At 30.6% G+C, this 15,130-nt stretch overlaps 1 protein-coding gene across 1 annotated transcript; it reads right to left on the reverse strand.

Annotated features, from left to right (window-relative positions):
- Positions 1-12,555: 12,555 nt before the first annotated feature.
- On the reverse strand, positions 12,556-13,356 carry LOC131649345 (transcription factor GTE12-like). The gene has a single exon (XM_058919108.1). It carries the CDS (start codon positions 13,354-13,356, stop codon positions 12,556-12,558), a length of 801 nt encoding a protein of 266 aa, XP_058775091.1.
- Between the last annotated feature and the right edge of the window lie 1,774 nt (positions 13,357-15,130).

Genomic DNA, 15,130 nt, shown 5'->3' on the forward strand with positions numbered 1-15,130 from the left:
CAGTTAAGCGGGCTTGACTTTGAGCAATTCTGAGATGGGTGACCTTCTGAGAAGTTCCATACAAAGCGTGTGAGTGAGGTCAAAGCAGTCTGAAAAGACCCTTGTTGGTTTGTGGGGTCATTCAATCATCCTGAAAGCAGTCTGGAGCGTTACAAATGATATCTGAGCCAAACCTCTCCCAGTACGATGTGGTTCGAGGATGAACCATGCGGAAGCTGGTGGGCATGTAACACCCGAGGCCAAAGAAGGCAAGGGTTCAACTTCCATTCACAACTCTTTATCAAACCAAATAGTTGATTCCTCCATATAACTAGATTAACAAACTCTTAGGCCAAAAGACAATTTGGCAATACCTATGCAGATGCTCACTTTGAGAATCCCTTAGTTGTGGAAGAAGGTGCATTAGTTCAATATCCCTAGAAGCTTTCTTCATGGACAAACTTTTAATAAAGTCGCCATCTCGAATAACATTCCCTCGAAGCAACTTCATCTGAAACATCGGGCTCCCAATGTTCGACGGAAACAAATCCTCACAAAACTTCCTACAATCACATTAAGTTCAAAAGATCTCAGTTTTACGAATATCCCAGTCTTACTACCTAATCATGGACCTATATCCTGAATGATGTCAAGAACTTTAACCACTTCCTATGAATCTCCTATAATAGTCCCATCATTAAGATACCAGACATGGAGAAGAAGCTTACAGTTGTCTCTAACATGATGAATGATTGGGTGTAACACAAGAGCAAAAATGAGCGGCCTTAACATGTCACCTTGTTGCACTTCAGTGGTTGACACAATATGTCACCTTATAAACAGAAATTAAATAATATTATTATGGTTATAAAGTTTTAAGACTCAAAAAGGAGAATTGGATCAGAAAGATGCTCTAATACATGGAATCAAGGATATTTGTATGCTTGAGTAAATCAGTATTGCAATCTAAGAAATGACCAATTTCCTCAGCCAAGAGCATATGGATATTTCAAGTAACATAACTAGACACCATAATCAAATAACTGAACTTTTATCATAATTGTTACGATAAACTAATGACGACTACCAAGTGAGCAAATCAGATAAATGCATTACATTAAGGGTCATTGAAAATAGTCAGCATATATGCTATATGGAACCTTATGAATTACCTAATTTGAAAAAACACACTGATAAAACTGTACTTTCTATTCCATATATGTGAAAGAAGTAGGAAATTGCATCCAATCATTCTCTTATTAAATCCGTTCACTGAAATTATCAACTTGACATCTAACTCAATTGAATGGACAACCCAAAAGATTCATCTAAATGGGACATACCACACAAGTATAACCCTCTCATTGAACACATGTTAATCAATGGCTTGCAATCTCAAAGACCACAGTTCTTAAACCTTCTCCCACTCACTATAATGCAGCAAAATAAAACATTCATGTGATACTTTCCAAGACAACATATTCGCATACTTCTCTGCACTGCAACTACAGTTAAGACTGTCATCCACATTTGATCATAAATTTCCACAACAGCATGAATTGCTTGTGATTATAGCCATTTCCATAACCGATATTGAAAAATAATTTCGGTACAACAAAAAGTTTCATATTGTTTAAGAACCAAGGCTAACAGTAGTTTATAAGCATTCATTATCCTCAACCTAATGAGGAGGATTTTAACTAAAGATCAGATTGTAACGACTCACATTCATATAAAACCAAAAACAAACAGCACCACAGAAAAGAAGTGATACATACTTGACAATTGAAAGAGGGTTTAAATCACGCGTGAGCGCTAATAGATCCTTTAGCCCATGAACCTAGATTGGGGACTACTGTTCCAGGATTCCAAAAGAGTGTCACATTGGAGAACTAAGGCTTAGGATAGTTTTAAACTTACGAAGTTGTCTTTAAAATACGGACAAAACTACTAGAGCTTACAAAAGACCCTAAGTGAACAATAGAAAAACCCCGATCATAATAATTTACCTAATGTGAGAGCAATCAAGGGCATATTTTCACAACTCAAGAAGCGCAGACACCCCAAACACGACTACGCAACTAACAGGCCCGTAATAATTTGTAAAAAAAGAATAAATTAGACATAATCACAAATGCCAGGGAATAGGTCAGTGCTAGATAGTTAACAACAATGTACTTCAAATAAACTACAAAAATCAAAATCAAAAACCAAAACAGACAAAGGATAAAACAAAGAACAAACCATTAAGCACACACACCACAACAGTTCTAGAGGAAACAAAACCTGAAGCATCAAAGAAAGTAACAGTATCCCCTTCCATAGCAACAACACGCTTTGTCAAGTTCCGATTAGGGTTCAAAGGTGACGTCACAAGAACTAAGTCACCATGACCAACTTTCCCAATCCGCGGAGACAGGTGTTCGACGAGAACAACATCACCGGTAATATTTAGGGTAGGGAGCATGCAAGGTCCGTACGCCTGCAAACAGATAAAGTACTTCAAATAAACTACAAAAATCAAAATCAAAACCAAAACAGACAAAGGATAAAACAAAGAACAAACCATTAAGCACACACACCACAACAGTTCTAGAGGAAACAAAACCTGAAGCATCAAAGAAAGTAACAGTATCCCCTTCCATAGCAACAACACGCTTTATCAAGTTCCGATTAGGGTTCAAAGGTGACGTCACAAGAACTAAGTCACCGTGACCGACTTTCCCAATCCGCGGAGACAGGTGTTCGACGAGAACAACATCGCCGATGATATTTAGGGTAGGGAGCATGCTAGGTCCGTACGCATGCAATCAGAGGATTCAAGCAATTGAGTTAATAGTGAATACGAAAAAACAAGAAGAGGAAGAAGAAGAATGGGAACGGGAATGGAGTACCGGTCGTAGTTGAAGTTTCAGAGGAAGGGGGTTCTTCGTATAAACAAGAAAATGGAAGGGATTTAGGGCTTCTGGTTTTGTTCGTGATCCATAAGCAATTTTCGTTTCGGAGAAGAATAAGAATGATAGGGTTTCAGTAGATTTATGGAACAGAAGAACGATGTTCGTGATTTAGAGAAGAAGAACGATGAGATTTGTTCTTTTGTTCGTGATTTAGGGATTCAATAGATTTTTTGTTTAGGAGAACTAATCTATTTTTCAAATTAAATTTTAATCCAACTAAGGCAACGCTTTTACAAAAAGTGCTTTCTAATTTGACCCTAAAGCAGCAATTCCCAAAAGCGCTTTCTAATGTGAACCTATACCAGTGCTTTTAAATTATTTTTTTTAAATTTATTTGACCTTATACGACGCTTTTTGAAAAAGCGCTGTCTAATGTGGTTCTGTACCAGCGCTTTTCTAAGCGCTTACTAATGTGGTCCTATACCAGCGCTTTTCAATATGCGTTGTCTAAAGTCTGACCTATACCAGCGCTTTCACTCCTTTTTAAACACAGTTTCCGTGTTTTATTTTTTATTTTACATATAGCAGCGCTTTTGTATAAAAGCGCTGTCTAAGGGGCGCTGTCTAAAAGCTATTTTGGCGTAGTGATTAAAAATTTATAAATAAGATACTTACGAACTTCCAACGGGCTAAATATAATATCTTTCATCAATGATATAAATCTCCCTCGAATTACCCCCTGAAGATCGTCGCCATCCAACTGAATATTGTCCCCATCCAAATCAATATCATACTCATCCGGATCCAAATGATCATCCTCAGGTGCATGTTTATGTGTGGTAGGTGAGGTGTGTGCATATTTTTATTGAAATAGCTAATTAAAATTTTAAAACGTGACCTTTAATTAAAACTAATTAAATTTAAAATAATAAATATAGCTTAGTATTGTTACTTGATAACCCTAACCAACACTTAACTCTAAATTTAAGTTTAAATGCATTTTGTAATTTTTTTAATTTTAAAAAATTAAAATAACGTCGTTTTGACTATTATAATAAAAACTAAAAATTAAAAAATTAAAAAAATTGTTGGAGATGCGGTTGATTTTGTTACCGATGATTTTGATATTGAAAAAGGAGATCTCAATATTGAAATAATTTTTCTTTTATTAAAATTAAATTTAGTAGACAATTGAATTATTTTGTTATAAATTATTCAATTAAATTAGGTAGCGATTAAACTTTTATTTGCAATTATATTTTATAATTATGTAATATTTTATTGTGTGTGATACCTATGTGTAAAATTTAAATTTAAATTATGAATTTATAAAATTTAAGTGCTATTTATATTTTGTAGATACTGAATCATCCGGTTCGACAGATTTTTTACCTATATAATTTTGTTATACCGACCGGTCTATCCAACCGAGTTATCCGGTTTAACCTAGTTTAATCATGCGGTTCGACCAGTGATCTAGTAGTTCGACCAATAGATCAGTGACCCAGTACCCTTACAGGTTTGATGTCCGGCTGGGTTTTTAAAACACTGCTAATAATGCTTTACTTTTCTTTTAACAACATTTTATCGATTACATGGAAAATTAATTTCTATTTAATTTTATTTAATTTTAAATATGTTTTGGACTCCTCATTTTTTTTTAATTTAAAAAATTAATATTTCTATTTTAAATTTGAATAATTTTGTTCGTTCTTATAAACTTACATTGAAAAATCGGCAAGAAGCTCATTTTTACTATATAAAATTTTCAAAATTTTTATTTAATCCTAAATCCTAAAAATTTAAAATTTATATAATTAAAATTCATCATAACAAATACAAGTTACTTATGTATTTTGATCTATCTATACATTGTTATTGTAAAGAATTTTACACCATGCATTATAATCATTCAAATATATTATTTTAAAAATATATATTAAATTAAATGTTAAATATTTTAAATAAATCAACTGTTGTCATCAACGGATAATATAAAATATTTTTACACTACATACATAATATATCACACTAAACTTAATTTTAGTTTTACATAATATATCACACTAAACTTAATTTTAGTTTTTTTTTTCCAGTTGTTATTTGCAAACCAAATTACTAGTATCACCTAAAAATTCTCATATACATATATACATATAGAAGATTTCAAGTTTTTTTCCCTTTTGAATTAGAGAGGCAAATTTTATTATATATTTCGCTTTTCATATTTTTAAAATTTTCTAATTTAAAATCTAATTGAATTTTACTATAATAATAAATCTAAATTTTTTAAAGTTATTTATTTGAAATTTAAACAGATAAATTTAACTTAGTATTGTCAGTTGAGATAGCCCTGATCAACCCTTAACTAAATTTATAATTTATATTTTATTATTATCACTTGAGATATGTCTAACAAACAATTAACATTAAAATTATAATTCGCAGTTTCTATTTTAAAATGTTTTTGTCTAGGTCAACGATGAGTCCAACAGAAATCAAATGATTCAAAATAAAGATCATAGTTTTGAATTTTATTTTGTTTATATGTTGTGATTCATACTTATAATGTGGTGCGAGCCTCCAGTAGTTTGACACTCTGACATCAAACCCCGAAAATATAGGGAGTTCTTAATAACGTTTGGAGTGTGAAATCACACGGATCGTTAAAATTCCATTCTCATTTTAAAAAAACATCTCATAAAAGTTAGGGAAAAAAGGAAATACACAGACAGTGTAAAGTATTTTTACACTGTCAATCAATGAGAGACATGCATTAGAATAATTCTCATTTTTAATTTTAGAAAATTAAAATTATATGAAAAATTAAAACATTTTGATTGGTTGTATGTGTAAAACTGTTTTACATTGATAGTGCATTATCTTTAAACTCTGAAAGTTATATCATAAAATTAAAATATTTTAAAAAATTTGTAAAAATAAATTTTAAAATCTTTTAGAAACATAGTCATTAAATATTGATCAATATTTTTATAACAATGGATAGTAATTTTTTTGTTTTATTTGTTTTTAATTTCAAAATGAAATAAATATATCTAAATAGATTTAATTGATATTTAAATAATATATTTAGTATTAATTTAAGTGTTGATACTTATTCAAGGATAATACTAATTTAAGATTTTTATATTAAGAATTCATCTTAATAAATATAAGATCAAGAAAGAGAATGCTATTGTGGTTGCTTCTTGGATCTTAAAGGAGAAAAATAATATAATCAATCGTAAACATGAGAACATATGGATCTTTGTATCACAGTGAAAGAATGGCTCCAACTTGGATAGATATTAAGAAGACGCAACTAGTTTTTTCAAGTGGAAAAGAGTCAACATCATAACAATCAATGCGGATAGGATAAAAAATAAAATTAATGATTTTAACGGGAGAACATTTATTACTTTTAAGAATTTATTTTAATTTCCATAACAACATTTATTTGTTATTGATAATAATAATAGAATATAGGCTTAAATTTTGGTCCCTGTAAGTTAGCGAGTTTTTGATTTTCGTCCATATAAGTTATTTTTTTTTGCTGTAGTCCCTATATTTCACTTTCGCGTTCGTTTTAGTCCCTAAAATCAAAATTCGCAGGAAATTTCGCAGGAAAATCCGCAGGAAACCTACAGATTTTCCTGCGGATTTTGGCTTTAGGGACTAAACCTCAAGCAAAAAGTAAGATATAGGGACTCAAACCAAAAAAGAAAACTTACAGGGACGAAAATAAAAAACTAGCTAACTTATAGGGACCAAAAGTGCATTTAAGCCTAGAATATAACAACATTTTTGGTGTTTAAATTTTTTTCTTAATTATCATTGATTTAATTAACTTATAGATTTATTATTGAATACTTTTTTTTTTTCCATTTTTATAATTAAATTTAATTGTTTTTTATTTTATTTAAATTTCAAAACCAAACTGGTGATAATCTCACATTCCGCACCAGTAAGAGTAACTAGGCCAAATATTGGTGTATTTGGTTGACGAGGAATGTCATTATCTTTGAGAACGTAACGTTTAGTTTTGAAACGGTAATCTTCAACATTTTGTATTTTTCTTGGAGATGGTTGGGTAGTAGTAGTTCTACTTCTAGAATCCCTTTTTATGATTGGTACAAATTACCTTTAAACTGTTTCAACTCTTTATAGAGTTCTTGTTGTAAGGGTTGCACCCCTAGTGCGATTTCTTATATAATTGCTTATTAAAAAAAATTCAATAACTCAATATAAAAAAAAAATCAAAGTAACTTTAAGATTTAGAAAATAAAAAACTATTTTATAATATATTAGGAATAAATGAGTGATTATATTTTTCTATGTACCATAAAATAAAAATAAATATATTTAAAATAATGGATGATGTCAAATACTATCCATTTATTATTATTAATTTAAATGAACAAGAATTTTGAGACAAATGAAGTATATTATTAAGGTTAATTATAGTTTTGGTCCTCCTATTATGCTCAACTCAAGAAATTAATCTCCATATTTTATTTTTAAACAGTTTTGATCTTCCATCTCAAATTTTTGTTTAAAATATGCTGAGGTGTAAAAGATTTTCAAGCACTTTTGATAATGTGGCACGACAACTATTAATTTTTTACTATCCACGTTATTTTATAATTTATAATAATTAATTAATAGTTATCATTGAATTAAGAATTAAGAATATATTAAATAGCACAAATGCCACACAAAAAGAAAAGCCAGGCCAATTATCAAACTCATTTGTATATTCTTGTGAGTTTCCCTTAAATTGACGATGAAAAAACTTTGGAATTGTGTACCCATGAACAACAATGTCAACGCCGCATCGGAAATGACAAGGATTCTGGTACCAGAGTAAAAAATAGCACAAATATATCAAACCTTGAGAGATGGTAGTGGAACAAAGTTGTCTGCAGGCTACTTCGAACTAGTTTTCCTATCTTTTATGATGCTGATGCTATTGGATATGTGTTGTTTCTCGGTTTTAAAAAAAATCAACAAAGGAAATTATCGGCTGAGTCGCGGATCTGGACGCTTTTTTTAAGACGTTTCGCGGTACTGCCAGATTTATGCAGAGCAGCTCTTAGATACCCACGACGCCTCCAGGATAAAACAGATTCTTTTAAATAGATTCTTTTAATATATTCTTAATTCAATAAAAAATATTAATTAATTATTATAAATTATAATTTATTTTAATTTAATTACAAAATGACTTGGATAATAAAAAAAATCAATAGATGTCGTGCCACATCATCAAAAAGTGCCGAGAAAAATCTTACTCCTCAGTGTATTTTGGATCAAAATGTGATATGAGAGGTCAAAACTGTTTAAAATTAAAATAGGGGGACTGATTTCGTGAGTTGAGAATAATAGGGGGACAAAAACTGTAATTTAGCCTATTATTGATGGAAAGTGTTATTTTAAATTAATTACTAAATTTAATATATTTTTTAAATAAATAGAAATAAGTTTTTTTAATCCAAATAATTTAATTTTTTAATCCATATATAAATTAAAATATATTTTTTAATAAAATCTTTAGGTTAAATAATTTTGTTTTCCTTTTTAATATTTTTATAATCTTAATTATTAACCGGACATGAAATTATTGATCAAAATATTAATTATTAATGAGACATGAAGTTACAGATCAAAATATTTTTTCTATTAATCCTTTAATTATTATTTTTTCACGGGTAACCGGACATTTTATTAAAAAATATATATTTTAAACAAACGCGCGTCTCGTACCAGAACCCGTGCGAATGCACGAGTTTTTTACTCGTTTTTGTTAAAACTCTTCTCTTAGGATTATGTTGATTGAATTGTATTCTAAATTATTATACATACAAATTAAATTATAATTTTAACATTATTTCTATAACATTCTAATATATGTGTTGATTGGAAAAACTTCAAATAAAAGAACAATTGTATGTCATGCAGAATTATTAAGTTGTTAATACATTAACTCACATGTTTTCTTTAGAAATGGATGTTGATTTTAAGAAAAGGAAGAATTTGATTAGTGTATACATAGGATTTAACTATTAAGGAATTAGTCAATATAAAAGTCTATATGATGTAAACAGTGAGAAAATCAGATGTTGATATTTTATGCACTATCATTTTACGCACTATGATGTATTATGCAATGTAATTGTTACCATTGTTTGTCATGTGTAAATTTTTAATTGGGTTCTTTTAGTAGTTAGTTTTTAAATATGATTAGGATGATATGTATTGTTTATCAATTTAGACATATTTTTTATCGTGCTTAAGTTTATTTCGTAATTTTTTTGTTGTAATTGATCATTATTTATTATATTTTTTAAACTGCTCGAACATTAGACATGTTGAAGTTCTATTATGGATTATTAAAAGAAAATTTGTCGGCCTCTTTGATAATAATTAAATTTTTTATAAAATATGTAGTAAATCAAATTATAAATTTAAAAAATAAAAAATTGGCGGACCGGCCAGCCAAGTCGTTAATAAATGGGACAGACTTGACTTTTGAATTCAGACGCTTAAGTTGGCCCGCTCCGTCCCGCTTTTGGACGGGATTAAACGGGACGCGTCTAAACGGGACGTGCCGTCCGCTTTGCCACCCCTAGGTAAAACCATCATTCCTCAGACCCACCAGTGGAGAACTCCAGTCAAGTCCACCCAAGCATGTTTCCCTCTTATCCACATGTACGCCAGAGCATCGCTTGGCCTAAGTGTCGATCTCCCCTTATGCATCTTAGTAAAAAAAATCGCACGCACCTTTTTCTTCACATATACTTTGACCCATAAAGACATATCAAACAAAACATCCCTAACTAGGGTGTATCAGTATATTTGAAGACTGCAAGCTCCTTACAATGAATCATGAATTTTCCCAAATGTATCCAAACATGCCTTACGACAAACAAGAAAAACCTCATCAATAGAAAATAAAGGAATCATAAGATGGTATCTTAGGATAGTACGGTACTCCTCCGGTGATATATGTTGGTCTAGCTCATCAATAGGAATAAAAAGGAAAAAGTCTTGAGCATGTGTGATTTGTAAACAACCAAAAATTACCTTTTTTATTTTGGTGATGTCAAACTTTACATCCATGTCCTTAATAATTTTAATAAAAAGGGCATTCGCCAAAATATGTTATGCATTAGGAGAGATGATGTCCTTACTAGTAAAATTGTTAAGGTCAAAATATGGAATCACGACACTAAAACTGTAACATCCGAGGCAAAAGAAGGCGAGAGATGGTAACACCACATGTAACACCCGAGGCCGAATATGGCAAGGAGTGGTTGTCACATCGGAATGAGAGGGATCCTGGCCGTGCAAGTATGGGACTGCATGGTTGAAGGAAAGCTTAAAATGGATTTATGGGTACTACCTATACCAACAAGATGCATCTTCTTTTTGATCTCATTCCGTAATAACTCCACAGTTAAGCGTGCTTGACTTGGAGCAATTCTGAGACGGGTGACCTTCTGAGAAGTTTCCCGCAAAGCGTGTGAGTGAGGTCAAAGCAGTCTGAAAAGACCCTTGTTGGTTTGTGGGGTCATCCAATCATCCTGAAAGCAGTCTGGAGCGTTACAAATGGTATCTGAGCCAAAACTCTCCCAGTACGATGTGGTTCAAGGACGAACCATGCGGAAGCTGGTGGGCATGTAACACCCGAGGCCAAAGAAGGAAAGGGTTTAACTTCCATTCACAACTCTTTATCAAACCAAATAGTTGCTTCCTCCATATGATTAGATTGACACACTCTTAGGCCAAAAAACAATTTGGCAATACCTATGCAGATGCTCACTTTGAGAATCCCTTAGTTGTGGTAGAAGGTGCATTAGTTCAATATCCCTAGAAGCTTTCTTCATGGACAACCTTTTAATAAAGTCGCCATCTCGAATAACATTCCCTCCAAGCAACTTCATCTCAAACATCGGGCTCCCAATGTTCAACGGAAACAAATCCTCACAAAACTTCCTACCATCACATTAAGGTCAAAAGATCTTAGTTTTACGAATATCCCAGTCTTACTACCTAATCATGGACCTATATCCTGAATGATGTCAAGGACTTTAACCACCTCTTATGAATCTCCTATAATAGTCCCATCATTAAGATACTAGACATGGAGAAGAAGCTTAGAGTTGTCTCTAACATGATGAATGATTGGGTGTAACACAAGAGCAAAAATGAGCGGGCTTAACATGTCACCTTGTTGCACTTCAGTGGTTGACACAATATGTCCATCCCAAGGGTCAACCTTGCTACCTGGCCATAAAGAAACTCAACCCATAAAAAAAAATAGATAAACATTTTACCCTCACCTCGCGCAACAGGACTGATCGATCTATCATGCTGAAACCATTTGAGAAATTTGCAGTGAGCATAACCAAGGGATCATCTCTGTGTGGCTTGCTTAACACCCTATTGACATTGTGTAAAATGGCTGCAACACCACCCGATATTCAACTCCAAACTAAAAATTATTGAGATAACATGACACTTTTTTTCTAACCCCTTTCCTAACAACACTTTTAAAAATAAATGACGAGTACAAAAATATTATAGATAATATTTAAGATGGTATGGATCATATATTTAAATTATTTTAAAACTTATGACTATAAATTATAATATAAAATTATTAAGAATAAAAAAATTTTAAGTTTTAAAAACATTGAATTTGAATATTGTAATTTTATATTTAATAAAAAAAACTGTAATTTATTTATTATTTTGTTAAGGATTGCAATAAATTTAACTTTAGATTAACTAAAATATGGTCATGCTATAGACCTTTATGAAAGAAATATCCTTTCTATAGATTGAATTTTTGTTCCATTGTTGAGAATATTTCGTGTGTTGATCCATTTCAAATGGTTTGAGTAAATGATGATTTATATAACAAGTGTGGTCCATTGAGAATAAGTTAGGATTAAATGTAACAGAATATTCTAAGTCCATGATCCATCTAATAATATTCCTAGTATCGCTTGTAAATAGTACTAATACAATCCTAAACTTGGTAACCTTAGGCAGATTTTAAATAAAGGTCTGTAACCTCAATTGGGGCTGGAATATAACAGTTTTTCTTGCCGAAACCGCAACTCGACCACATTTGAACGCGATTGAGTCTCGACCGCTATTTAAAATCCAATATGGGCCATTCCTAACTATGGTCACAGAGAAGTAAAAAACCATTACATCCAAATAAAAACTATCACTTTTCCCCAACATTTTTAAACACATGGAAAGATTTCGCATTGACAGAAATGGCCTAAAGTATAAGAAGAACTTGCTTTATCCTGATTCATAGATTGGAAAACCGAGATATAAGAGACGGCAAATTTTTACGCAATATGCAATGAAAATTCATGGATTCTCCGCATCAGTTTACTCATCAACCAGATGAAACATTTAACAAAAGATGCAATGTTATGATTTAATTACAAATCCTTCATTCAAAATATGTTAAGGCTTTTAACAGATTGACAATAACTGTGACAGAATTATATTGAAAACTAATGAAACCAGTTTACATAATAAAATCACAGAATTATATTGAAAACTAATGAAACCAGTTTACATAATAAAATCAATTGATAACAGAATATTTTATTACAAATGAAGAATAAAGAATCAGAATATGTTGCAGTGATCTTTAGTATCTTCTAGTCTTGTGAGCCTTTCTTCTTTTCCTATCCTCAAGTCCCCACTCATCCTTCAATGACTTCCATTTGAGTTCAAAATTGTAACTGAACTTTTTTGCAATTTGGTAAATGTGATTCCTTGGAGGATACATCATCATTGCATTAGAGAACACAAGCCTCATGTCGCTAGCAAACTCATATGGTGTTGCATACAACCTCAATTTTCTCTCTATTTCCTTCAAACCTATTGCCTTTGACTTTTTTTCCAAACTCTTCGAAGACTCCATTGCTGGAGGATCTTTCAAATCCCAACCATCTCTACCCGCCAACATCCTCTTCAAAATCAACCAACATTGCCTCCTCTTAACACACTCCATTGGTTTCTTCAACACACATTCTTCATCTGTTGTTTTTGATGAATCCTTCACCATCAATAAGGTGGTTCTTGAATGTTCTTCAGATTTTGCTATTTTTGAAACTTGATTCTTGACCATCTCCTTTGTGACAGATGATGTTTTTGATGAATCCTTCATCAATATGCTTTTTGAGCAAAGTCTTGAACTTTCTTTCACACCCTTTGGTTGAGACAAAGATAAAGGTGTTGTTGTTTTGGTCTTATAACATGAATCAACCCAATAGCAGGTTACAGTTGGTCGTTCAGAATGTTGAATTTTTCTTCTCTTGTTTTCATCTGTGTCAGAAGAATCTGAATGACGTTTCATAGTACCAGGAGGATAACTAAGTTTAATAATGAGTCTTTTACGGGGTTCTGTGTTCGAAGGGTTTGTGTTGGATATGGTTGAGGAAGACATGATGGTGAGACAAAAGTGTTATGTAACTAGTAAGAAGGTTTTATGGAAATCATGATTGCAATGATGATGAGATTAATATATATAATAATGCCATTAGTAAGAAGATTTTATTAGAATTAATAAAGATTTGATTTGATTTGTACTCAAATCTAGGGTTAGATCGTTAATATTTAAAACAACTTTTAAAACTCAATCTTATTTTTATTTTTATTATATTTTAATATTTTATGGATTTATTGTAAATCAGCCACCGAAAAGTAAGGAATTTTTTTTTTTTTTAATGAGAAGTTGTTTTAACAAACTTTTCATTTGATTTTTTCTCTAAAAATCTCAAAATTTTATAACAAAAAAAATGCAATCTTTAAATTCTTTGTTTTAAAAATGGTAACAAACAAGGGCTAAGGTTGTTTAGAAAATAGGTCTTTAAATATTAATCATTTTTTTTATGACAACAAATAATAATTTTAATATATCTTTTTGTTTTTGTTTTAAAAATTATAATATTTTTAAAATCTCTTTAAAAATTTGTAACAAACAAACTTTAATCTCTTTTAGAAAAAAGTTTTTGAATATTTTTTTGCGTAAGCAAGTCTTTGAATATTGATCAGTCTTTTTACAACAATGAATAATATTTTTTTTTTAATTTCAAAAATTAAATAAATATATTTAAATAAATTTAAGTAACATTTAAATAACATAATTTAGTATTAATTTAAGTGTTATCTAAGATATATGAATTTAAGATTTATATATTAAGAATTAATCAGATTAAATATACTTCCATTTAATGTTTCAATCTATCTAACGTACATCACACTAAATTTTTGTTTCTTTTTCATCAAAATAATCACATCTAGCAATCTAAGTAGGGACGGTTGAGATAACTCTTACCGTCTTTTAACTTTCAATTTACATTTTACTTTATTGTGTATTTTTAATTGAATTCTAGTTCATAATTTAATTGAATTTTATTTTATTGTGTATTTTTATTGAAATAATTAATTTAAATTTTAAAACACCACCTTTAATTAAAATTGAATAAATTTAAACTAATAAATATAGCTTAGTATTGTCACTTGAGATAGCCCTAACCAACACTTAAGTTTAAATCTATCTATTATAATATATAAAAAGTAAAGTACCTGATAATTACATTTTAAGCCCTCTGACTAAATAACTAAAACCGTTCAAATTCCATGGTTAAATTCGTCTTTTTGATAAATAAAGTCACCATATTCATTTGACATTAAATGCTATCTATTGTGTCACTTTTTGATTGGTGGATTTTATTTTAATTTATTTGGTTTTTTCTTTTTTTAATTGTTATTATATAATATTATTTTATATTATAATAGATTATATGTGCAATAATTTATTCAGCTGCATTGAGAATATAATTGGGTTTAAATATCTAAGCAAACCCATTATTACTCCCTTGGCCACGTGAATGAAAGAAAAAAAGCCACAAAATCTGGCTTGGAAAACACAGAACTCCTTCAATTACTGCAACCAAAACAACAACTACACAACTTCCGATAAGCCCACTATTTCAATTGGGTTATTTCAAACCAACCATAAATATACCAGAGTTTATTCTTCAAACTCTAAACTATTCTTTTCTCTGCATTTCAAAACCAAAACCCATGTATCTAATTCCTTTCTGTGCATACAACATCTTCCCAACTCTTGCTTATCACTATCTCCGTCTAATCTTCTTCCTTCTATCTTTGATTTCCCTTTTTTTTTTTTTTCTGATTTTCCTTTCTCTCAGCTT

This window comes from Vicia villosa, linkage group LG2 (genome assembly GCF_029867415.1).
Source record: "Vicia villosa cultivar HV-30 ecotype Madison, WI linkage group LG2, Vvil1.0, whole genome shotgun sequence".
NCBI lineage: Eukaryota > Viridiplantae > Streptophyta > Magnoliopsida > Fabales > Fabaceae > Vicia > Vicia villosa.

What these genes read in the sequence shown, in the direction of transcription:
- LOC131649345 (XM_058919108.1), bottom strand. Translation starts at nt 13,356, where the DNA reads ATGTCTTCCTCAACCATATCCAACACAAACCCTTCGAACACAGAACCC.